At 42.4% G+C, this 26236-nt stretch overlaps 1 protein-coding gene and 2 long non-coding RNA genes across 4 annotated transcripts in view; all 3 read left to right on the forward strand.

Moving 5' to 3' along the window:
* The first annotated feature begins 8725 nt into the window (after positions 1-8725).
* LOC142600138 (uncharacterized) lies at positions 8726-10347 on the forward strand. The gene is made up of 3 exons (XR_012833595.1): positions 8726-8762; positions 9774-9877; positions 9956-10347. It is a non-coding gene; the product is annotated as an uncharacterized LOC142600138 (long non-coding RNA).
* Positions 10348-11674: 1327 nt separating this feature from the next.
* ANOS1 (anosmin 1) overlaps positions 11675-26236 on the forward strand; it is a 140836-nt gene continuing 126274 nt past the window's right edge. The window contains exon 1 of one of the 2 annotated variants that reach the window (XM_075776697.1): positions 11675-12009. In XM_075776697.1, the coding sequence (XP_075632812.1) occupies positions 11815-12009 (195 nt within the window). In that variant the 5' untranslated portion in view covers positions 11675-11814. The remainder of the gene's footprint in view (positions 12010-26236) is intronic. The other variant, XM_075776705.1, reaches the window with a different exon arrangement.
* LOC142605310 (uncharacterized) lies at positions 12475-17261 on the forward strand. The gene is made up of 3 exons (XR_012839007.1): positions 12475-12697; positions 15359-15487; positions 15650-17261. It is a non-coding gene; the product is annotated as an uncharacterized LOC142605310 (long non-coding RNA).

Here is a 26236-nt window from a genome sequence, read left to right on the forward strand (position 1 = left end):
TTTCCTTTCCTTTCCTTTCCTTTCCTTTCCTTTCCTTTTCTTATCAAAAGGCTTCATTACAAACACAAACAGGAGATGCTTTAATGTAACTATCAAACTGCTCCACTTTTTCCTTTCAAAGCTTTTCTTTACCTGAGAGAATTTTAATTAAAATTAAATCTTTTAAAAACATTTCCATTCTATATTAAAAACATGTTTTCAATGACAAACATTTAGGTGGAAGAATTCTGATCAGTTCAGTTGACTGTAAATAACTATTTGGGTTCCCTTTTTAACTTGTGTAAAGAGCGTTAGCAACTATGCACAAAAAGTTAAGTACTTTGGAATACACGTTGTGGGAGAGCCACCTCACTGTCTCACTATTTCACTATTAAGCTCTGACAACTTCAAACTCTGAACTAAATTTTCAGAATTTTGTGAAAAATTGAGGGTTTTTTCTCTTAGCCAAGAGAAAAATGGTCATTTTCTGTAACTATAAGTTCTTGCTAGTGAAGGCCTGATAAGTACCCAATATCATAAATACATGAACTGATACTGGGCAAGTTGCCAAACTTCATCTGCTCAGTGTCATCTGTAAAGACAAATCAGAAAAATCAACTGTGCTGCTTAAGCTACACAGTTCAACATGAGCCTTGGAGATAATTAGAAGGAATTCTGCTTACTGGTGTAGGAGATAAATCAGTCCACATTTTGAAAGACTCATTTCGCTTGTCTAGCTAAGCCATAATTAATTACTTCTTTTAGCCGAATTGGACCATCACAGTCTGGATGGCTGGACAACTAGATAGCAAAAAGCCAGTTGGGTCAGAGAGTGGTGGCTAGTGGGTAGCACTCTACATGGATGCCTGTGGCAAGTGGATACCACGGGGGTCTGCACTGACACCTGTCAGGTTTCACGTCTTTATCAGTGATCTGGAGGTGGTAATGGAGTGCACTCTTGTCAAGTTTGCAGGTGACTTCAAGTTGGGGAGAACAGTAAATACGCTAGAGGGCAGGGGTGCCATCCAAAGGGACCCAGGCAGGCCCACAGGAACCTCATGAAATACAACAAGAATTGCACCTGAAAAGGAAGAATCCCAGGCACCAATACATGCTGAGGACTGATGGGCTGGCACAGTTCACTGAAGTATTTCCTTATAAAGACATCATATTAGCAGACATGGGAAGGCGGATATTAGTACTGATATCCCCATCTGTGTTGTCTGCTTGGTCATATCCTCCTACGCTTTGGTGTTGCAGGGAGTGTTACAACTGTCACCAGCCTCTCTGCTCTTCTGAGTGGCACAAGGAACAGCACCATTTTGAAATTTATTGCCAAGGGAACAGAGGCAAACAAAGCAACTTACCTGGGGTGATTCGCTACTCTCATGCGTTTCCACATATGTCTGCACAAGCAAAAGTACGGGAACATACTTTACAATTTTTAGTACAATTAATAAAAGGTTGGGGATAAAGGCAAATATATTGCTATGGAATTTCATTGTATCCATTTCAAAATTAATTAAACTTGAAGAGAGAACCATGAACAATTGAGGTCTGAATTATCCTATATTTTAAACCTTAACAGTTGCAACACAGAGCAGGAAAATCCATAAAAACAAATTTGCAGGTTCAGCTTCTTCTTAATTGTTGTCATCTTTCATTCTATCACTTTTGGTGTTGTTTTAGGTTGAAGGACACAGTACACAAACAACAACCTCTCGAGCACATCAAGAGGTTTCAGCTTAATTCAAGGGAACACAGAATGTTTTTATACACCATGCCTTACCTTTAGCTACTTTTTGTACAAAAAATATTATTGTAGACTTTGTACAGGAATATTAAGACTTCATATCTTTATCCAGATATGTTTATAAAGGATCAACTCGTTATGTTGTAGTTCTGTTATCCTGAATGCTATTTTCTTACATATTTTGCAAATAAATCTTAAAGGATATACAATATTAAAATTATGCAATGATGTGAGCTGAGAAAAACTGATATGTGTTGTGTAACCGGCTGGATAGTTGCTCAAGATTTAGGCTAATTAAAAAGAATTATTACAATTGTGTAACATATTCCTTTCAGACTCTGCACACATTGGTTGACTCTTTGTACAGCCTAGGCCAAGTGGACCTTCACCTTGATAGGTCTGCCTCTCCTTGGCAAAAGCAACAATGGCAAGTATGGCAGCAAATTAAATTAATAAATGCATGAAAACACTTTTCATACACATATACAAAGCAAATCTGACATTGTCTTTTGATGCGATTACAAATCTGATTGGCAAAGACAATGTCAAAAATGTGTCACTTGGCTTATTATTATGTGACTTTCTAACTAAAATTTGACATTCTGCAATAATCATTGTAAAACATTTATGTTATCCAGATTGGGAAAAATTCAGTAACTATACCATCTCCAAAGCTAATTGCAAATGGGAAATCATAACAGAAATCAATGAGTTCAGTGCTGTCTGTTCTTGACTTGGTGTTTAGTTTGTGTATTGGTAATCTAGAATAATTAAATAATAAAATCACTTCTTATGAAGATTCCATATGACATGATTATTGACTTAAGTAATAAATAATATATAGAGAATTCTGAATCACTCAGTAATCTGAATTCATTTTTAAACATCATGCATTTTAATGCTGCCATATGCAAGACTGTACATCTAGGAACACAGAAAGTAGGTCACACTCACAGGACACAAAAATGTTTCTTGGAAAGCCTGTATCTGTGAAAGCCTTTGGGGTCTGGTGAGTAACCAACTGAACATGAGCTCCCAATGTAATACAGTGACTAAGACTAATGTAGGTCTTAACTATCTGAGGTGAAGACAAATAAGACAGACTATAGATATCATATTACATCCGTATGGTATTATTAACACCATTACTAGAATACCATGTCCAATCCTAAGGTATACACCTCAAGGTTGGAAAGTTTCTGGAAAAAACCCCCCACAAGTTTACAAAATCTGCAATACAGCAAAACTTCACAAAGAAATCTCAGTCTGGTTAATTTATAAAAGAAGCTAATCATGGTCTGCAAGTAACCTCCCCTTATATTCCAGATTTATCTTCAGATAGATCTCAATCTATCTTCAGGTGGATTTCAACATGAAAGGCAGTCTTGATCTATCCAAAAGGTGGAAAAAAGTTCAGTGTCTAAACATTAATAAACACTTCAGTCAGGCTAGAAATAAGGTACATATTTTTAAAGTAAGACAAAGATGTGTTAATTTCTACACTGTTTTCTTTCCTGATGTAAAGAGTGGGTGCCCATTTAAAAACATGCTCTAGTTCAATCAGAAGATAAGTTTGGGATATACAAAACACAAGACAAAGAATTATGGTCTGTTTCAAACAAGAAATCAGACCAAATGACTGGAGTGACAAGAGGCAGCTGGGAACATGCCAGTAAGATATATTTTTATTGGAAAATTTATTTTTGCAAACTAGTTGAAGACAGATTTGAAGTGAGTGAGGCCTTGGCTTTGCCCTATTTTATGTGACCCTGAAGAAGATGAGAATCCCTGGGAGGAAACAAGTACGTTCATTCAGCTAATAGCATTGTTTGCCTCTGACCTTTCTTTATGGGGATCTCAAGTTTGATATGCTCATAATTTGTCTCATTTTGTCTTCCTTCTTTAGTATTGTGGATGAAATCTCATTCAGGAGTATCATTTGGGCACCATCTTTGATCCTAAGGTTTTGATCTCCACATCTTGAAAATCAGTTTGTTTAAATCTGCACTCTTTGCCATGTGTCTAATATTCAGTCCTTTCTATCCATTCATGCAGCTAAACTTACAAATTGCAACCTTAAACATCCTGACTTCTTTTCTCTGCCCTTGATATAATAGCAAATTTTCATTTGTCAACAACAGAGCAAAGGGTGCTTCCCCAGACTTCTGTTTTAGCAAAGTCTTCTCTCTTTGTATTTCTGAATTTGCTTCCATTCCTCACTGCATTAGGACACAGAAGGAGTTTAGTAAGGTCATTAACTTCAGGGATCTCATGTGGAAGGAATGCTATAGGCCACCTATAAGAGCCCAGGGGAAAAACGGCCCTTACCAGAGAGTTGTATTTGGTCCTTGAAGGAACATTCAAAGCCATAAGAAAGTCTATTTCATCCTCCCATTCACAGGCATGAGGGTTTGTCCACAGATGGCATAATTTCTGGCACAAATTCATTCTTATTTCAATGTCAGTTCTGGCTTTCATTGTTTTACTCACATAAAAAAAAAATATTTTGTGGAAGCATCTTTCAAAATCACTTCATTTTCCATGGTAAACGCTTTCAGCTTCCCTTGAGCAGCAGCAAACTACAGCAGACATAGGATGGATTCAAAGCTCAGACAGAAAATTAAAGACCACTATATAGCAGAGTTCTAGATATTGTAGTTTCTTCGGTGAACTGCTGCTAGCAACAAATCACAATCAGGAAATCACAGGTAAACCAGCCATCTTCCAAGCCTTTGTAAGTCTATAAGTACAGTTAAAATAGAATAAAAATATATCTCACATTGCATTTGAGTTATTGTATATCTCATATATATTACCTTCCTCATGTATGTCCTGAATACTAGTGAACTAAACATGCAGTGTAGGTGGAAAATATAATAATCTCTTTAATCCCTGGCCATGAGTTCACTAAGAAAACAATAAGACTACTGCTCTTCAAAAAGCCCACATAGTTCAAATATAAGTGGCACTGCTGCATTAAAAGAGTGCTTCTGAAAAAATACCTGCATGAAGACTATGGCAAGCAATTAATTTGAAGGTAAACATTTAAGGTAATTAGGTCTAATTTAACTTTATCTTCTATTTGGGAAATGGACTTGAAAAGACATTTGTTTGTTCAAATTTTTGTATTGTTCAAATCACAGAATGGTTGAGGTTGGAAGGGACTTCTGGAGGTCATCTGGTCCAGCTCCCCATTGCTCAAGCAGGGACACCTACAGCCAGTTGCCCAGGACCAGGTCCAAACAGCTTTTGAATATCTCCAAGGTGGGAGACTCCACAGCCTCTCAGCAAAACCTGTGCCAGTGCTCAGTCACCTTCACAGTAAAAAAAGTATTTTGTGATGCTCAGAAGGGAATCTCCCGAGTTTCAGTTTGTGCCCATTGCCGCTGGTCCTGTCACTGGGCACCACTGAGAAGACCCTGGCTCCATCTTCCTTGCACCCTCCCTTCAGGCGTTTATCTATGTTAGTAAGATTCCCCTGAGCCTTCTCTTCTCCAAGCTAAACAGTCTGAGCTCTCTCAGCCTTTCCTCACAGAAAAGATACTCCTGTTCTTTCACCATCTTCATGGCCTTTCACTGGACTCTCTCCACTCTGTCCTTGTCTCTCTTGTACTGAGGAGCCCCAGAATTGGACACAGTACTCCAGCTGTGGCCTCACCAATGCTGAACAGAGGGGAAGGATCACCTCCTTCGACCTGCTGCCAATATTTTACCTAATGCAGACCAGGATGCTGTCAGCCGCCTTTGCCTCAAGAGCACACTCTTGGCTCCTGTTCAACTCTGGGTTCACCAGGAACCCCAGGACCTTTCCTGTCAAGCTGCTTTCCAGATGGGTGGCCCCCAGGATACGTTGGTGTATGGGGTTCTTCCTCCCCAGGTGCAGGACTTCCTGTTGTTGAACTTCATGAGGTCCTTGGCAGCCCATTTCTCCAGCCTGTCAAGGTCACTCTGGGTGGCAGCATGACCCTCTGATGTATCAGCCACTCCTCTCTGAGGAGTTTTGTGTCATCAGCACACCTGCTGAGGGTGTACTCTGCCCCATCAACCAGGTCCTTAATGAAGATGATAAACAGGGCTGGAGACAGTATTGACCCCTGGGGCACACTGCTGGTCACTGGCCTCCAACAAGACTTTGCACTGCTCATCACCACCCTCTGGGCCTGGCCATTCAGTCCATTTCCAACCCACCTCATCTGCCTGCACATCCAGCTCCTACATCAATAGCTACTTGTGGTGGGTTGACCCTGGCTGGGGGCCAGGTGCCCACCAGAGCCGCTCTATCACTCGCCTCCTCAGCAAGGCAGGGAGGGGAGAAAGGAAGATGGAGAAAAAACAATCCCAAACTCGTGGGTCGAGATAAAGGCAGTTTAATGTAGCTAAAGCAAAAAGCTGCGCACGGAAGCAAAGCAAAAAGCAAAGATTATTCTCTACTTCCCATCAGCAGGCGATGTCCGGCCACTTCCTGGGAAGTAGGGCTTCAGTAAGCGTGCCCCTTACTCCGGAAGACAAACATTGTAAAAAAAAAAAAAAAACAACGAATGCCCCCGCCCTGTTCCTCCCCCTATTCTCAGTTTCTTACTGCTGAGCATGACATCATATGGTATGGAATATCCCTTTGGTCAGTTTGGGTCAGCTGTCCTAGCTGTGTCCCCTCCCAAGATCTTGCCCCACCCCCAGCCTGCTGCTGGGGAAAAAGAAATGTTGGAAAGCCTTGATGTGTGCTGGCACTGCTCAGTAGTAGCCAAAACACTGGTGTGTTATCAACAGTTTGCTAGCTACCAATACACAGCACAGCACTATGAGGGCTGCTGTGAGGAGAATTAACTCCATCTCAGCCAGACCGAATACACTACTCTATGAGGAACATATGGGAGACACTGTCAAAGGCCCTACTGAAGTCCACATAGACAACAGCCACTACTCTCCCCTCACCCACCAGGCCAGTCACTTCATCACAGAAGTTTATCAAGTCGGTCAAGCAAGACTTCCCCTTGGGGGAGCCAAGCTGACTACTCCTGACGATTTTCTTGTCCTTAATGTATCTGGAAGTGTATTTCTGGATTAGCTGCTTCATCACCTTCCTAGGGACGGAGGTGATGCTGACCGGCTTGTAGTTCCACAGGTCCTCCTTCTTCCTCTTCCTGAAGACAGGAGTCACATCTGCTTTCCTCCAGTCTTTGGACACTTCTCCCAATGGCCATGATTGATCAAAGATTATCAAGACGTGCCTTGCAATGACATCTGCCAGCTCCCTCAGCACTCACGCACACGTCCCATCAAGGCCCATCAACTTTTTCATGGCCAGTTTGCTTACATATCCACCGCATACATCTTCCTTGCTCCAACCCTTCCCTCTTCGCTCTGGGACCCTGGCATTCCTGAAGGCTGGCCATGCTAATAAGCCTGAGGTAAAGGTGGCCATCAGTACCTCGGTCTTTTCCATGTCCTGTTTAACCAGGTCTCCTGTCTCATTCAGCAATGGGCCCACATTTTCCCTCATCTTCCTTTTGTCTCCCTGTGCTTAGAGAATCCCTTCTGGTTGTCCTTGATGTCCCTGGCCAGATTCAATTGCATTTGGCCTTTAGCTTTCCTAGCTTCATTTCTGTATTCCTCCTGGTTTACCGATTCTTGCTTCCACCCTCTGTATGCCTCCTTCTTGTGTCTGAGTATTGCTAGGAGCTACTTGTTCATCCACGTAAGCCTCTTGGCATTTTTGCCTGACTTCCTATTCATTGGGATGGACTGCTCTTGAGCTTGCAGGATGTGATATGTGATCCTTGAATATTAACTAGCTTTCTTGGGCCTTTCTTCCCCCCAAGGCCTCGTCCCATGGGACTCTTCCAAGCACATCTTTGAAGAGGGTGAAGTCTGCTCTCCTGAAGTCCTGGGTTGTGAACTTGTTTTTCACCCTCCTCTCTGCCCTTGGGATTCTGAACTCCACCATCTCATGGTGTTTGCAGCCCAGGCTGCCTTTGACCTTCACATCCCCGACAAGCCCATCCGTGTTGGTATGAAGTCAAGCGGATTACCTCTCCTTGTTTCTCCTCTGTCGCTCATAGGAGGAAGTTATCAACAATGCACTCCAGTAACCTCCTGGATTGCTTATGCCCTGCTTTGTTGTCCCTCCAGTCAGTATTGGGGTGGTAGAAATCCCTCACGAGGTGCACGACCTGCGAATGTGAGGCTGCTCCCATTTGTCTGCAGAGGGCCTCATCCACTTCTTCTTCCTGGTCAGGTGGCCTACAGCAGATACCCACTATAGTGTCCCCTGTCCCTGCCCTCCCTTTAATCCTGATCCGTAAGCTTTTGGTTGGCTCCTCATCCATCCTCAGGCAGAGGTCCGTGCACTCCAGCTGCTTTTTTACACAAATGACAACTCCTCCTCCTCATTGTCTCATCTTGTCCTTCCCAAAGGGCTTGTATCCTTCCATTGCAGCACTCCAGTCATGCAAGCCATCCCACCATGTGTTGTCCATGATCCCTACAGTTGCACACAGATCTCTGACTCATCATGTTTATTCATATGCAGGCACTTCAGCACCACCCCAGCAAGTTGAGTTTGTGGAGAGGGTTTGGGGAATTATGTTGTACCCAGAATTATAATAATTTTAGACATAAAATAATTGAAGCTGAAGAGATTTGAGTAAAGAATGGCACATTAGGGTGATTTAATATAATAAATGAGCTACAGTGGTTTATATGAAAACAATAAATATTTTTAACATTAAGATCTCATCCCCTTTATTTATTTACCTGAAATTATAACCTAATGTTGGTAATTCCTTTGGAATAAGAAATAATTACTTAAGATGCAGTAATCTTAATTTAAAATCGATTAAACCCAACTCTTTAAACAGAAATAAATCGGTACAACGCCCAGTAGCTCTCACCTCACAAAACCAGCATGTGGCGCTGTCTCCTGTAAAAAACCAGCCCCGATTTTCGCGAAGCTCGTCCTCAAAAAGGCTTTTTTTTACATTGTCAGGCTGCTCTGCAGCACAGGCAGGATAGTAATACCTGTATTTTTAACGTAAGATCTATGCTCTGAATTTGCAAGAATTTGTCGGTACTAACTCTACTACTTGTAATACTAAAAGATTATTTAATTTCATTTATTGACAAAAAAATATGAATGTGTCTGTTATGTGGTTATGGATTATGATTATCTTTAATTGGTTTGTATATTTCTGTATAATTGTAAATTGGTTTGTAAATTTCTGTATTCTGTAACAAATTTATTAACCTCTTTAAAACGAATGTATTTACAAACTTGTGTATCTCATCTTTCGGTTTATCAGATATTTAGCCCATAGTGGGTTTTAATTACCTACCAAATTCTTGAGCTACCGAGCCTGTTTCTTAATCTCCATGTAAGGGAACAGGACCTGTATGAATACAGTTTTACTGGAACTGAACAGCCAGTCTTTTGTGTGCTAACCAAGTCAGCTCTCACTAAAAAGGAATTCACAGACTATGCTGATGATCTCTGTAACCATGACCTTTCAAACAAAAGCAACTGAGTAAACTGTGTATTCATGAACTTTTTAATTATTAAGGGCTCTATGCCCTTTGCTACCAGACTTTACAAAACAAAAGAAACTGGATTCGTACCCTTTTACTTAAGGCTGAGGTTTATAATATACAACATAAACTGCATTAGTAGTAACAGGGAGAGGATGTATCTATAGAACCATCTGCCCTCTCTAGATTTGCATCTGATTTACAGATAGTTACATATTTTTTCAGGCAGTTCGTGTTATCTGCTAAAATATGGCAAAAGTTGAAAGCATTCAGTGTACCTGTAAACACTATGAATCAGTGAAGCAATTTTCTTTTCCTGACTCAAGGCAAAAAAAGTTGCGAAATTTTTCATCAAGGCTTAAGAAAACCTATTTGAAAGTTGGTCAGTTAAAAACTGGGGACTCCTGACCTTAGTATCAAGGCTTGAATGGGCTCACCACTATTTGTCACAATATTGCTAGGACTGTGCATTTATTTCTGTGCTGTTCTATAATGTGGTTGCTTTTTCTTTTAAATATAGACATGCTGGATTACGCAAAGTAACTGGTTCTCTAGCAGAGAGAAATCAGTCAGAACTGGGAACAGCAGTTCTGAGACACTTACAACCTCGGCTTACTGCAAGAGGTAGGTTAGTCACTCCAGCTCCAAAGATGAGGAAGACTTCTGGAGGTGTAGCTGACATAGTCTTCTTCCCCTAACCAGGGCACCTCCAAAATAGCTGGCGGAGCATGCTTACCCAGAGCAAGCAGCGGGCAACTTTTGTGCCAGGATGTGGCAGGCGACCTCATCTTCTGGCAACTGTGCTCCCTCAAGCATCCAAGGGCACAGACTGTCATCTCCATTTGTTAACACTTGCAGGAGTGAATCTAGCCTACTGGCTTCTTTCAAGTGAAGATTTCTGGTCAGCTGACAAGAGACACTGTAAGGTGCAAAGTAATATCTAAACTAAAATTTGTCTCGCTTCCTACTATATTTGTACATTACTGATACTTGTGACAAGAACTCTCTTCTCTTTTTAATCTGTGCCTTTTGTGGTAAGGTAGTAAAATTATAGCTATGACTTAAAGCTAGACTTTAACTACTGATTTATTAGTTTGGATTTAACAAACCTTTTTATACTTTGATTTTCTGATATATATGGGTGTATGGAAGGTGTATGCATAGGGGTGCATAATCTTGCATCATTCTGGCAAGAATAATGACATCGGGGAATATGCTTTATTTCACATTTGTATACATAAGAACATCCATAAAGAGAGGAATTACAGCCATGTAAAACTAGTACAAGCAAGATTGGTTGAAGACCTAGCTGTCTTTTGATGAGATTTTAGGTGACTTCCCTAACGAGCATTTCACTTATGCTAAAACTAGTTCCAGTAAAGAAGACTCTTGCAGTGTGTTTAATACAGGGTTTGATAACCACATTAAACTGCTACTTATAGTAGTAACGAATCTAGTATTAACTCCTGAAATGGCCTAAAGACATACAACCTTGGGATTTTCCAGTTCAGGAGGCTCAATCCACAGGCTCCAGTAAGAAAAGATCCACTTGCTCTTTCTAGTAGCACATACTTGCAACGGGAGGAGTCCACATAGTGAATGCACGGAGAGGAATGTAGTACGTAACCTCTGTGCTACATACTGCGGCGTGCGCTCCCAGCCCAGCAACTGAAGGCGCAGAAAGGACGTTAAGTCGCTGTGTACTGTACGGTAGCCATTTTAAAGCTCAAGGCGCTGTTTTAATTTTGCAGCTATCACCCAGAGGTATTTGGACCAATGACTTGTAGATTTTCATTCTTAAATAACTCTTCAGAGGAGCCTTTACGGGTTTCACCTTGGGACAATTGCTCACCGCAGTGTTTCGCTGTAAGAAACAGCGAGTTTCAAAAAGTAATTTCCCTGCCTTTTTGACTCCCCGTCCTCTTTTTTTTTTTTTAAAAAAAGACGAAATAAACCAGACGAGCCCAGACGAGGCTTTAAGGACCTCGGGCTTAGCAGGGCTGCGGCCGTACAAAAACGCGTGCGGGCGGGCGGGCCGTGCCGCTGCCCTCCGGCAGCGCGGGGTGACAGGGCTGAGCCAGGCCCCGGCCCCGCCGGGGCGCAGCCCCGCGCTAACGGCCGGTTACCAGCGGCCCCCGGCGCCCCGCTCTGCGCCAGGGGGTCGGGACCCCCACCCCGCCCGTGAGCACAAGGGCGAGCGGCTCCGCCGGCCGCTGCCCGTCCCGGTGCCCCACAGCTGGCGGCGGGCGGTGGGTGCCCGGTGGCGGCCCCGCCGGACCGACCTGCCCGCGGCCACACGGCCCGCCCGCCCCGCCACTGGCGCTCGGCGCAGCCAATGGCGCGGCCGCTGTCAGCCTCGGCCCGCCCGCTGCCGGGCGGGGGAGGGTTGTGGGCCGGGGCGGGCGGGCGGGCGGGGGTGAGGAGAGTTGAATGATTGAACTTTCTTCTGTAGTTTCTGCGGCGCGGAGGTGTCTGCCCCCCAGCGCAGCCCGGCAGCAGCCCGCCGAGCGGGAGCTCACCCCGGCGCCTGCCGCCCCCCTGCCCTCGTCTCCCGCAGAGCGATGGTGCGGAGGGCGCCCGGCGCATCCCTCGCCCTGCTCCTCTGGGTAACGGCCGCCTGCGGCAGCCCCGCCGGGCCAGGGGCTGGAGCCGCCGCCGCCCGCAGGCAGGACGAGGCTTTCTCCACCGCCAGATGCACCTCCAGGTGCCTGAGCCTCCAGATCACCCGCATCTCCGCCTTCTTCAAGCATTTCCAGGTAGGGGCATGGCGCCGCGCAGGGGCGCCCCGCCGCCGTCCCGCCGCCGCCGCCCGGCGGGTGGGCGTCCCTCGGCACCGGCACCGGCGCAGCGGTGGGGACGGAAAAGACGTCCGGGGCCGGAGCGCCTCTTAGCAAACTTGGGGGGCCGTTTCCCCAAGGGATGGCGGGCGCGTTTGGGGGTGCCGCCGCCGGCACCTGGAGGCGCCGGGCAGGTGGGCAGGGCCCCGCGGCAGCGCCGAGACCCGCCGGTGCGTGTGGGTACCGGTCGCCGGGAGGAGTTTGCGGATCGCGGGGCTCCCGGCACGCCGCGCCCCGCCACACACTTGTCAGCCGCTCGCCGGCCGGCTGGGCGGCGGGGCTGAGCCCGCGGAGGGACAGGGCGGGGGCACCGCTCTGCCCCAGCTCCTCGCAGGTGCTCGGCGCTGCCTCCGGTGATGTCCGAGACGGTGGGGCGGGCGGGGCCGGTGCGGCACGGTGCTCCCGGGCCGGGGCTGCACTTGTGCTTCCGAGCGGCGGGCGGTGCTGGGGCGATTCCGCGGGGCTTCTCCTGCCTGCGGGCCGAGGGAGTCGTCGCGCCCTGCCGCCCTCGGGCGGTTCGCTTCTCCGGCCTCGTGGGAAAGTTTGAGCTTATTTTTAAAGAGCGATGATCGGGGACGTGTAATACTTGGTTCCGACCAACTGGAAGGTGAGGGTGGGGGTAACGCGTTTTTCTTCCCTGAATCAGAGGGGCACACCTCTGGCTAACAGGAGCGGGGAAATGGGGGTGAAGTGGGGGGGAATGGGGATGAAGTGGCGGGAGACTCTCGGAGTATAAAATGAAGGAAAACGAAGGCGACCGCGCTAGAAGCAATGCGGGAGGTGGTGTAACAGCAGCGGGTATCTGCCCGTCCTTTTCCCTTCCCCACCTGTTCTACATCGTGCCAGTGTTATATCGAGTCCACCCCGAAGAAATAATGGAAACCCTCCCGAACCGCCAGCCCTTCTCCCTCCCTAGCCCCCAAACCCCTTTCAGAACGGGCTGGCCACCCCGGTGGGAGGGGAGCCACCTCCACCTTTCGGGAGCGCGCAGGGTGCTGAGCGGGAAACGCGCCGCTCGCTTGCCCGGTGCTTTCCTGTCACTTTGAAAATGGAACCACTCGGAGAGATGGTTTGGGTAAAGCAGCGTTCAGGGCTGGCGGTTGGCACAAAAGGCTGGTATGAGCGATGTTGAAGGATAACCCGATTTTACGAGAAGACAGTGCGAAAGGAAAGCATAATGTGTTCGTTTCAACGGCAGCAGGAAGGTGTTCGGTGCCTGTAGCCGGATTTGGGCTAAAGAGACCGGGGATGCACCCCGAGGCGGGGTGGAGAAGAGGCTGCCCGGCCCGCCCCGGCCCTGCCCGCCCCGGCGCTGCCGGGCCCCGGGGCCGCCCCGCGCGGGGCTTCTCCCGCAGCTCCGCTGGGTCCGGGGGCGGCGGAGCGATCGCTGTCAGCGTGGTCTCTGCTTCACGGGATGGCTTGAAGGGAGGATACCCATTAAAATAGTTCATTATCTTGGAGAGGGATTAGTATTTTTTATTGCATTGTCAGGCGGTTGTAACTTACTTGTTTTACAGTTTCAGTGGCTAAAGAGGCAGTTTAGATCAAGCCAGTTCCTGGTGAAAGGCTTTTTTTTTTGTGTTTTCTTGGCAAGATTTCTTTTCCGACGTAAAACTGCTGACAGAATGCACATTGCCAAACAATAGTGATTACATTTTAATTAGCCAGGGTGAAATAAGCTGCAAATTACTCATTAGGACTTGATAACTGGCTGGGTTTTTTTGTAATCAGTTGAAAATCTCGGAGTCTTAACCCCAACCTGTTAAAGCACACGGTAATTTATCTAAATTACCAGGGATTAAACTCCTGCTAGACATTAAACGACTGTAATGTTTGGAAGATAAGGTGCTTTCGTTTATAAAAATTAAGCTTTCCATTGTCTTTTGATGAGGGAAAGGAGGAGAGCTTTAGAGTACAGCAAGCACCTGATGTTCTTGCAGGAGACTGATAATACACAGTGGACTGCAGGACATGCAGCTCCGGGCCATATTATTCCATAAGGGCTAAAGGATACGATATCCTTTCATCCTTTCATTCCCCTCTCTTCCCCTATCTTCTACCTCCCCCCCCCCCCCCCCCCGCCTTCATCTCAACTGATAGCAATTTCTGGAGTTCTTTTCATTTCAGAGATGCCCACTTATCTTGTAATCTGATTCAACCTTTGAAGCATACTAAACACTAGCTCATCCCAACTGGAGCAGGAAAGGAACTCTAGTGTCTCCCAGTTATGACAAGAATAGGAAGAACAGTGACCCACTCATTTCCCAGCCTTGCTTTAGGCAGAGCCTCAGTGGTGAGGGTCAGGGAGATTGCAGCTGGATGCTTCATGGGAGCTGGACTCCCCAAAATTTCAGAAAGAGTTCATTTTATGTAGTTTATGGTACCAAAACCACACCACTAACAACCTTTTACAGGGAACAAGGGCCAAGTAATTTGAACAGGAAATCAGGATTGACTCTATACCTGTTGGGTCTGTTGTTTGAATACCAGCTGATATTTTTCAAATTTTCAAAATATTCACAAGAGATTTTAATTCACTTTCCTCCACTGAGTATTTTCACCCATTTTTCTTTACCATCTCTGTTTGTGAAAGGGTCAAGAGAGGTGTTCTTTTAAAAAAAAAAAAAAAATCTATTTGTTGATTCATTTTTGGGAAGCAGTTCTAAGCCTATTTTAAAGGTGCATTCTCAGTAGGAAATTATTTTAACTGATGCACAGGTCAAAGAATTTACTTTTTTTTTTTTTTCTCTGTGTAGGCTATTGATGTGGGCTAGAAGAATAATTAGTCACCTAAATCAAAAGTCTTTAGACATCTTTAGAATGACTGCTGAACAGGTGCAGATGCCTGCTTTTTGCTATAAGATTCCCATGGCCAGGAGTTTTCCAGTTGTGGAAGTGTTGGGGAATTCTACATAAAGGTTACATCAAAGGACATTTGGGATTGATATAAGAGAAATTGCACTACATGGGTCTTATAGCCCAATGAAATATGTATGTTTTACATCTATCTATGGCCTATCTACAGACTGAGAAGTTTCAGACAAAACATGTGGGGCACAAAGTCCTGTCATAAAACAGCAAACAAACAGAAAATATAAGCATAATGGGTCATAGTGGTTTCTTCGTTTATAAACCAGCATATTAATTACATACTTATCCACAGTAGAGAATGATGTTCAGTCTATGAATGAAGGGACTCCAACATAGCTCATCTGTCTGCCTGGAGTGTGTGCAGCATTGAGCTTTAGCTTGCTTTGGACTTTTGCAGATGAGAGAAAGCATTTTCATCCCAACTGTGGAACTTGGGCCACTGGACAGCACTGAATGAGGCATTCATTGACCTGTGACCGGAAAGAGTAGGACAAAGAGAACACATCTCTCTAGCCTAATGTTTAAGGTACTCACTGCTTTTAGCTATGCTGGGTGTTGAGATCTGGGTTTTACAATGACTGTTGTGTAATGTGTATGAGAGAGTAATTGGAGCATTCACTGGAACCTGTCCGTACTCCTCGGTGACTGCATTGACAAGTGGAGTTCCTGCTGCTGTGCTTTATTTCAGCCAGAATTCTCTGTAAATCACCTGAACAGGGGAGGATGGCGAGAGTATTCTTCCAGCAACCAAGAGCATGACAGTCAAGCGGCCAGCCTGCAGTGGAGAAGACATAGATTTGAATCTGACAGTCCTGTACCATAATCAGTGTTGTACCCATTTGGCTGTTGTCTAAGAGAGCATGCCTGTGTGTTAGTAAGCTGTCCTTATAAGATGGAAAGGGCGATTCTTTCTCTAGTTTGGAATAAAAAGAAGGGCTGAGGTACCTAGCTCCACAAGAAACATCAATGTGAATCCTGTGTGGAAGAAGGCATGCTGTTTTCGGGACTGAGGTTGTAAAGAAGGGTGATGTCTTTGTATACATTCTTTCCCTCAACGATTTCTTATTAAGGAAGTTCCTTTCTCAGTGTTTTAGCTGATGTACAGGAGAAAGTTAGGAATTCTAATTTCATGTATCCACAGTTTATTTGTGAATCTGGTTTTATAGTAACCTAGTACAGTAGGTAAAACGTTCATGAAGATGAGATCACAGTTACTGCACAAGTTTTTGTATTCCTGAAAAGGGTATGGATATACATAGGGACCTTGTATAGCTAGCTGGAAAAGAGACTTGAATACTCAGATTAGCTTAGCTAGGGCTTTTCTGTATAACCTTCCTGTTTTAGTGGAGTGAGACTAAATTCCTTGCATTGCTGTCTATGGGTGTAGCTTTTCCCATTTGTGATACTAGTTGTGGATGAACTCCTGCCATTTTGGGGGAGCAGGCATGGTGGTGACCTTCAGTGTTTTATTTTCAAGTTGAGTGAAAACACAGTTTGGATTTTAACCTCTACTGCCAGCCATCTGAGCCATGTTCAGAAAACAGCATAATTAAAAGTTTTCTTTGTGAATAAGAGCTTGAACACCAGTGTAAGCACACAGGCTAAAGGTATAGCATAAAAATCTTACGGAGAGCAGTGTTTACTTGGACCTGTGAAGTCATGGATCTTTTGTCTTAGCTGCCATCTGTTACAGACCTCTGAAGTGCCTTCCTGCTTAATATGTGAAACTTGACAAGTTAGCTAAGAGGAGGTGTCGATCTCATTTACTGGGTCAGAAACTGAGAGGGTGGTACAACATGCCAGAGGATGGAAGAATGACAGCAGCAAGAGCTTTGGGGGTAGTTACCAGCTAGACTGGCTAGCCACATTTCCTGAGAGGGACAGAGAGAGGCCACAGCCACATGCTTACAGAGTCACAGAGTAGGTGAGGGTGGACAGCACCTCTTGGCAACCTGTTCTAGTGTTCAACCACCCTCACAGTGGTTTCTTGTCTTCAGATGGAATTCCCTGGGTTTCGATTTTTGCCCTTTGTTCCTTTTCCTGTTACTGGGCACTGCTGAGAAGAGTCTGGCTCCATCTTCTTAATACCTCCCATCAGATAATTATAAACATTGATAAGAACGGCCTGAGCCTTTTTCTTTCCAGGCTAAACAATGCCAGTTCTCTCAGCCTCTTCTGGTGTGAGAGATGCTACAATCCCTTAACCTTAATGGCCCTTTGCTGGACTAGCTTCACTAAGTCCATGTCTCCCATCAGCATTGGACCCAGCACTCTAAATGTGAAGGAGTGACTAGAACAGAGGATAGTTTGCAGATATAATGTGTGCTAAATATTGTTACTTACTTCTAAGTTAATTTTCACTAATTACATTTTCTTATGTTAGTTTATATATAACCATTTATGGTTGTCAATGCATTAAAACCAAAATGCTAATGCTAAATCGGATCAGATTTTTTTTCCCCATATTTTTAGATATTGGTGCATCTCACTGTGGTTTTAGTTTGTGTTGTTTGTTTGGAGTTTGGTTTTTTTTGTGTGTGTGTTTGGGTAGTCTTCAATAGTAAATTGAATGTCAGCAAATTTATTTCTTTATCCTTAAGAGGGAAATCCAGGTACATTGGGATGTATACATGTAGTGTGATCCATATTGGTGATTGCTCCTTGAATCCTGAGATACTGCTTTAAGCTTATTGAGATGGGTACTGTTGAAAAATGTACCAGCAACAGTGTGGATGAGCTTTGTCACATAGGTGTTCTTTATTCATACCTATGCTAACTTATCTGGACAGTGGATAAGTTCCAGTTGAACCTTCTGATACACTGTAAACATCTCTCAAATAGTAAGCCAATTTCATAATATAGGAAGGGAAATTATTGAGAGATTTCCTCTCATAAGTGTGATTTAGTATAAATCTAATAGTAATGTACTAAAAAATAGTATTTAGGAATTAGTACTATGCTAGATCAGCTAAGGCTAACTCAAAATTGTTTTTGGAAGGATGGAAAAATGTTCTTTTAAGCTGATAGGTCTGTATGTTGCATAATATTTAATAGCTGTAAGAGGGAACAATAAGGCCTTAAAAGTTTGGTATATTGAATGACTGATAACTATATGATGGCAAGAGGTTGTTTTCACTGATATAGATGGACTGTTACCTGTCAGGACAACTGAAGTTTTTGAGGGAAAACAGGCAGTTCTTTTAAAATCTGAGAACCTTTTATTATTTGTTTATTATATCTGCAAGCAAATAGTGTGCAGGTGATTACCTATAGATACCCAATACTAGACTTTATCTACAAGTCAGGCAGCTAGTTGTCTACCTGCCAGCACATCTGCCTTCAAACTGCTTGTAACTCCAAAGTGACTGCACCTGCAAAACCCTGCAATTGATTCCAGATGGGAAAGCAGTAGACCAGGCTGAAAGTCTAGAGTGCGTGTACCTCTTTGTGTTCTGCTGTAGAGAAGATGGAGATCACGAAGAAACCGTTTATTGTAACTGTCATGGGTAATTCCAAAACTGTAAATTACTTTTCATGAAATCTTTTGAAAAGATATGTAGTACTTCTGTAATGAGATGTAGTAGATATGTAGTGTGCTATTCCAGGAATAGTTTCAGTTCCAATGGGTAGGCTGCCCAGGCACCGAGTTTGCTTAGATCTTTTGGGACATGTTCACAATCTTTTCTACATGTTACTACTTAGGAAATGCGTGCCATCTGCTTGTGTTGCCATTTCAGTACTCATCTCCTTTCCAAAATAGTCCTTGTGTTAAATAATTCTGACTTTCATATGTCTCATAAAGCACACTGCTGTCTGTTAATTTCCTTCAACATTTGTCATTACTTTGTGATTTTCTCAAAACTTGTTAAAATTCCCAATTATTCTCCTGTTTTTATTGTTCATATGGCATACGATCTGGATGATTATTCTGGCATTTGGTGTGCTTTTATTATTGAGATCTGCTGTTGTGAACAAGACGTGCATAGATCTTCTAACATGATCTCATGTCAAAACTTTGAAGATGAAAGGATCGTTTTGAATAGTGATGGTTGTATCTAGTGAAAACACCTGCATTATTCATGGTATTGTGGTATTGAAGCACAGTTAGTCTTTGCAGTTTTATCCAGGTCTGGCATGAACCTCCCTGATTTCAGTGTTATGTTCACTTTCTTATGACCAAACTCAAATCTCTTTGGCATCAATGAAGGCTTGCATAGTTGATGTGAGTGCAAGGTTTGCAGAACCTGATCAGTTCAGGCTGAGAGCGCTAGGATTGTTCAGCCTGGAGAAGAGAAGGCTTCGGGGACATCTGCGGCCTGCCAGTACCTGAAGGGGCCTACAGGAAAGCTGGGGAGGGACTGTTTATCAGGGAGTGTAGTGACAGGACAAGGGGTAATGGGTTTAAGCTGAAGGAGGGTCGGTTTAGATTAGATGCTAGAAAGAAATTCTTTACTGTGAGAGTGGTGAGGCACTGGAACAGGTTGCCCAGAGAGGTTGTGGAGGCCCCCTCCCTTGAAGTGTTCAAGGCCAGGTTGGATGGGGCTTTAGGCAACCTGGTCTAGTGGAGAGTGTCCCTGCCCATGGCAGGGGGGTTGGAACTAGATGATCTTTGAGGTCCCTTCCAACCCAAACCATTCTATGATTGTTTTCTGGCAGTTTTGATTTCTCAGGTTTGGGACCTTAACCTTGACCATTGCTTTCCCAACCTGTGCCTGTCTGGCTGTGCCCCAAGTGTAAGTTTTAAATACAAATTAAATGAACTGTAAGAAAATGTAAGTAAGTGAATGGTGAACAATTGTATTGAACAATAAGAGTTGCCGATTTACTTTTCTCACAGTTTACTTGTGGATGTCTACATATTAGAAAAAAATTCTTTATTCTATCTTGCCCTTATTCATGAAATTAAAATTGCTTTTCATTTGGTAAATGGGCCTGATACCCAACGCAATAAAATCAATAGGAATGCTGCTAACATGTTTTGAGGCAGATGGTTTATGTATAGAAATCACTGGCAAAACATAGTTTTAATGTCACAGGACGTGTCAGGGAGGGGGAGGAGTGGTTGCTTTTGAAAAGCATTAGAAAACTTTAGAAGGAATAACACTGGGAGTTCTAAAATGTAAATCCTTTTTCCATTCAAACGTATATCCACTTACCACAGAGTGAAAGGAAGCTAGGTAGTGTTCATATTAAAATTATTATTAAAACATTATTTAGTGTCTGCATACGGGTTGTCTCTGTGATTAACTAGTGCTCTGATCTGTATTTAAATGTGTTTGGTTTAGTAATGTCCTATAAGGAAAAAAAACCAACCCTCCAATATATTTCTGAGACAGCTTGAAAACCAGACTGATTTCCCAGATGCTGAACATTTGTCATTTTGTAAAGGGCAAGCTTCTTAAGAGTGAGAAGCTGAATTTATGTGTGTCTACAAATGGAGAATTATTATTCACAAGCTGGTCTACATCTCCATTGGCTATTCTGTGTGAATTTTTGCTTTCTGTGATTATCTGGATTTGAGTACATATCCAACTTCTGTAAACAGAAAAAGAAAGTACTGTTATTTAGCATCCATGTTTTCAAAGATCAGAAATATAAATAATGACTGAGAATCAGGAATATGATAGAAGACACATTCATAATGATATTTAGGAGTCAGTGCCTAGCAAATGTAAATCTTGCACGAAAAAAGCACTTGCCTAGGAGTTTACAGCAAGAATCTTCATTTTTTGACCTTTCCCACAGCTGAGCCTTATAAGGCCTTATATTTCAAAAACCTTTGAAGTCAATGAAAAGCCTTCTGTTGATTTCGGCTGGATCAGGTCCATGTATGAACACTGGGTCCATGCAGCCTTTTTCAACAAAGAAGAAGAGTGCTGGGAACTTGGTATCCTAACTCTAGTTGTATCCCTTTTTGGTCTTTTAATGTCCAAGAGATCACAGGACATGAAGATGGAGAACAGGGGGTGTTGAAAGGTAAGTGGACCCTTTAAACTTGAAAGTGGAGTACTGTTCCTTTCATCTCTGGAAAAAAAAGAATCACACATACGTTTTCATCCACCAAAAAGAATATAAAATATTTCCAGATTTGGGGAACAGTCCTGTCCAAAGTTTATATCAAATTTCCTTTGACTTCCTTGAACCGTATTTTCATCAGTCTCTCTAGACTGTCAAAGAGGTATAACATCAAAATTATGTAAAGATAGTCATGTATGGAAAATGTTATACAGGAAAAGACATGTATCTTTCACAAAAACTGCCCCCCCCGGCTTATTACACCTTTATGGACGCTGCACATTTTGCTTTGTTTTTTCTTGATTTGTATGTTACATCATATTTCTTTAAAACAGAAGTGACTTGACTCAAGCTTGCAAAGGGAGTGACCCCACTGGTAGCAGCTGAGATTCCTGAGGAAATCGTGGCTCCAGAACTTGCAGAAACAGCAAAGGAAGAGACAGAGTCTCAGAAGGGAGAAAGCTGGAGTTAAGTGACCTCCAGCAGGCACACACCAGGGAGGACAATGCTGGGAAGAGAAATTGTCTAGGAGTAGAGGGGGCTGTAGATTTTACTGTGGCACAATTAATTGAAACTAAGGCTGGAAACAGAACAGACACAATGGGCGTAGGAAGAGTTGTTTGTAAATATTTTTTATTTCTGTTCTTTCTCAGCTGCATGGAGTTTTACCTGGTTTAAAAAGGTTAATTATTCTTGTTTGTAGTTTAGTAAAAATATGATTTGAAAATCCTTTTGTCTTCATTGGAAAGTCCAGTTACACGTAAAGCCACCAAGAAAATGCACCATAAAGTTCTAGCTAATTCGTGGTGCTGTCATTCATACCAATGCAGGCAAATAAACATGAAATTTGCTCTAGACCAGGGGTGCTCAACTGTGCAGCCTGTCCAGGTAATGCTGTTGGCCTGTGGCTGGCATCTTTTCAGCTTGTTTTCATTCATTTCTTTCCTAAAAGTAACTTGGGAGTCTGGAGGCAGTTTATGGGCTAAGTGTGTCCTGGTGGTGGCAGCTTGCTCCTCATTTCTGTCTTTCCTGAAGACTTCAACCACATTGATGGACTGTGAGAAAAGAGGGAAAAAGGAACAGGCTACTTTGGCTTTCTGAACAATTCCTGCTCTCAAAACATTATGAACTTACTCTCTGGAGAGTTTTCAACCAGAAATATGTTCTGGTAATGGCAACCTGCTCTCTTGAATCAATACTATGATTTACTTACATGTATTCTGAATTAAATAGTAGTCCCAATTCTTCAGGAGAAGCTGTGGATCTTATGCATGTACTCTGTGCCTTTTCAGAAGTGCTGGATTTACTTAATTGCACATATATAGTAAAGTTTGGTCATGCAATGAGAGAAGAGCTGTACATATGTTTTATTTCCATAAAATAGAGAAAGTGAAGTTGGGCACGGTCTACTGCAAGGGTGTTACCTTTCAAGTCAGAAGTTTGACAAACTGCTGCCACTGCAATTTCTCAAGTAGTCACAACTCAAACTGTAAACCTCTCCAAAGGAGTGAAGACTTCATGATTTTTCTGCCTGTAAGTGTTGCGATCCAGTTGCCATGGGTCCTGTAATAAGATAATATGAGGGAAATAACAGTATTGTTTCAGAACAAATGCCTTCTATCCAGACAGTCAGAGATTGAGGTTGATGGTGCAGATTGGGTGAGGATAATGTGCTCATTTAATCCAATGCAGACATAGTTCAACCTTCCTTGCCATTCTTATAAGAATTTATAAGCATAGTTCTGTTTTTTTTTTTTTTTTTTTTTTTTTTTTTATGGATTACTCTTTGGGGGAGTTATCTTCACATTAACTTACATTAAAAAAACCAAGAACACAAGTAATCATGGTTCACATACATGAACATGATTTCTCATCTCATGATTTAAGCTGTAGTTCTGGGGCTATACATCATTTGTAGTTAATTGATAATGTTTTTAAACTGTTAATGATTTCTTTGAACTACTGGAACATTCCAGTCAGGCCTCAGGGCATTTTTGGACCTAGACACCATAAATTCATTTCTTAATCCCACTTTCTCTAAGACTTTGGGTTTTGTTGGGATTTAGTGCGTGGATCAACTGATGTGTGAGGCAGCAAATAGTTGAAAGCTGAGGAAGGGGATATAATAATAATAATGTGTCCTAATACAGTGACTGTTAGTAAATATTTTTTTTTGTAGAATTTGTGTTCCTGCATAGCAACTAATTCAATAAGGTTTTGTTGGTTTGTTTTTCGTTCCCCCCCCCCCCCCCCCCCCAGTTAGATGATGGTTATAGCTACTTTGAAAACAAAGCCATCACATTACTTGTGTAACTACAGCTAGACAATAATGAATCACATGATTATCTACTCCCATTTTTCTTAGTCACAAAGAGTGTATAGTATGTTGATGTTCGATTCGTATCTAGCAATTTTGGTAAGGGAACTGGAACTAGGAGAGCTTGAGGCTTTCTCCTGTTTTGAGATTTCTTTCTATGCAATTATGAACCGAGAGATCATGAATCAGCCAAGCGTTGGACAATCTGGAAGGTGCAGTAGGTGGAAGGAACATTTGGGGTTAGGCAAACTGACACAAAGGCAGAAATCGTCCCATTAACGAGGTGTGTGTCACTCTTCTTACAGTACTTACTAGCAGCTATGGGACATGTTTGTCAGAATATATAAGGAAAGAAGATGTAGATTTTTGTAGCTAGCAGCTTATTGTTGGATTTTCTTTGAGTTAAAAAGTAGAATAAACAATGTGAAAGACAGTAGGCTTTTGGTAAATTCCATGCATTTTTCTATCCAACAGATCCTCATTGACCAAGTGGACTAGGAATGCATTCAACACTGCACATATTGGCTCATCTTGTAAAAGATTTTGTTTAATCATAGAACCACACACATATACATTTGAGCACTGGAAAGCTGTAATTTCAGTGGTGATTAAATGTTTAACAGCAAATAATAATTATTTCACGCCTCCTTCTGGTGTTTAAAACCTTCCTTTTTTTAAGTAGAAATAAAGAGCAGCAATGTGGACTAATCTTGAACCTCAGTCATTTTCCAAATTGTAGAAAGGAATGAACACTTATAGTTTCCTAAAGAGTATACTGGCTGCCTTTGTTTTGGGTTAGAAAGCATGACTCACAGGTAGTTTTAAAGACTAAAAAGCTTTACACATTAATGTAGTGTAAGCTCATGTTTTTTTCTTTAGCTGGAGATCTTTCAGCCTTCTGACTGATACTTATCAGTTCTTCCATTTATATGATTAATAATTTAATACAGGATTTTTTTCTTCAGCTTTCACTGCTGGCCTGAGACTTATATCCCTACAATTGATAGTAATGTCTCCAGTGGTTTCAATGGGAATAAGCTTAGGCCAGTGCAAACGTACTGGAATTGTGTATTCAGAATGTATAGATAAAACCAAGAAAATTCCCAGTATGCTGTTTAAAAGCAATTAACTCGAATTTGTTAAATATTATCTTACTACTTCTTGACATCATCCTTTAAAATTCAGAATGGTAGTAAATGATATTATGCCATTAGGACAAAGTAAAACTGAATTGCCAGTTATTTGCCAGATGCAAAGCACCTTGACTTCAAATTAAGATTTTTTTTTTTAGAAGAGATTCGTTCAGATGGTAAGGAAAAGTAGAAACAATTTTTGATGTAACCAGAGCTGAGCATCACTAAAGACAGTAAATAAATATATATTTTTTTAAAAATTAGATATTGCCCAGTTACTGTTTGTTACTGTATGTATCCAGATGCCTTTAGGGATTCCAAAGCTTCCCTGTAAGTTTCATCAACAGGCATGGCTTATCCCCTTAATAATAGGAGCAGATGTCAAATTTTCATGCCCCTAAGATGCTTACTCGTACCTACTAGATCCATCTGGTATAGATCGAGCATCAGTCAAGTTGTTCTCATCCATGACCTTCTCACTGAGAAAGCCAATCAAGCAGAACTTCTCAGTCCAATGAAAAAGAAACTTGAATACTATCAACATATTTGTAGTACCACAACCCATTTCACTTCACTGTCTTTCTTAATTGCTTTACACAGGTGAGAAGGCTGGTAAAATGGAAGGAAACGGTGTAATTGGGATAGAATTCCTGGAGCATGCCACCAGTATCTGAGACTTTCCAAAGATGAAACAACTAAAATATTTGTTAGTTCTTCAAAAATAGATGATTTAAGAAAGAGAAACAAAATTTTAATATAAAAAGCCTCCTGCTAATACAAGATGTTCACAACTGGCATTGTCCACATTTTATGAGCTTAAGGATATATATTCTAATGTTTTTCTTTTGTGTCTGTTAATGTAGATCAAAGATGTGAAAGAAAATGTTAGACTTCAGAACTGGTGTGATCCTTGCAGTGGAATTCTTTGAAAATTCCGTATCCAATTGTTTGCATTACCTGAAGGCTTTAAAATATTGTGGCTTGGGTAGAGACTTAGGCTGAGCTTTGACATCTCTCATGTTATAAGCCTTTCAATAACTGCAATGCAAATTAGCCGGTCTTAATTTTTAACTCTTTCACCTGATGCCAGAAAGGTCTGAAATATGATGGACTTGTCAGGAAATGATTGCTCTGCATAACAGCTATATCTCTGGTAATCAGATGTGTTAATGACAAATGCTTCAGTGCTGCCTTGAAGAGAGATTTATTTTCTTTTTATGGTATGTCTTCATTAGCTAGTTATCAGACTGTATTCTAGAAAGATGGCACATGAAAGGCTTTTATGTTTGTGGAAAGTTTTATGACAATACGATGAGGCAACATAAATCTTCCACTGAAGACTGTTACAGTAGAAAGATCCAGTTAATATCCCTGTAGCTCCAACTGTGTAAGTAGTTTTAGTATGTTATATCTTTCTCAAATAATAGAACTTCATGTTGATTTCCTCTCCCTCTCATTTGTCCTTTCTCAGTCTTAGGTTGGTTGCAGGGTGATCTAGAAGACTGGACTGCAGCAATTGTCCTATGTAATACATGTTTCTTGTGGCATACAGTTCTTAACAAACTGGAAAAAGCTCCTAAGAAAACTGAAAGAGGTGCATTGTATCTATTGTAGCCTGCATTAAAAGGCTGGCTCTTCTTTCAGGAATATGCTATTGGTGTTGCAGGGCCAAAGGATCCCAACTAGGATCAGGTTAGCAGGCATGTTAAATTTCAAATGGAAAGGGAAACACTCACCCACCCTTCTATGTGCTCCTTCACTTGATGCATGTTTTTCATCCATTGTCAACACAATGTCATTGCAACCTTTG

This window comes from Balearica regulorum, chromosome 1 (genome assembly GCF_011004875.1).
Source record: "Balearica regulorum gibbericeps isolate bBalReg1 chromosome 1, bBalReg1.pri, whole genome shotgun sequence".
NCBI lineage: Eukaryota > Metazoa > Chordata > Aves > Gruiformes > Gruidae > Balearica > Balearica regulorum.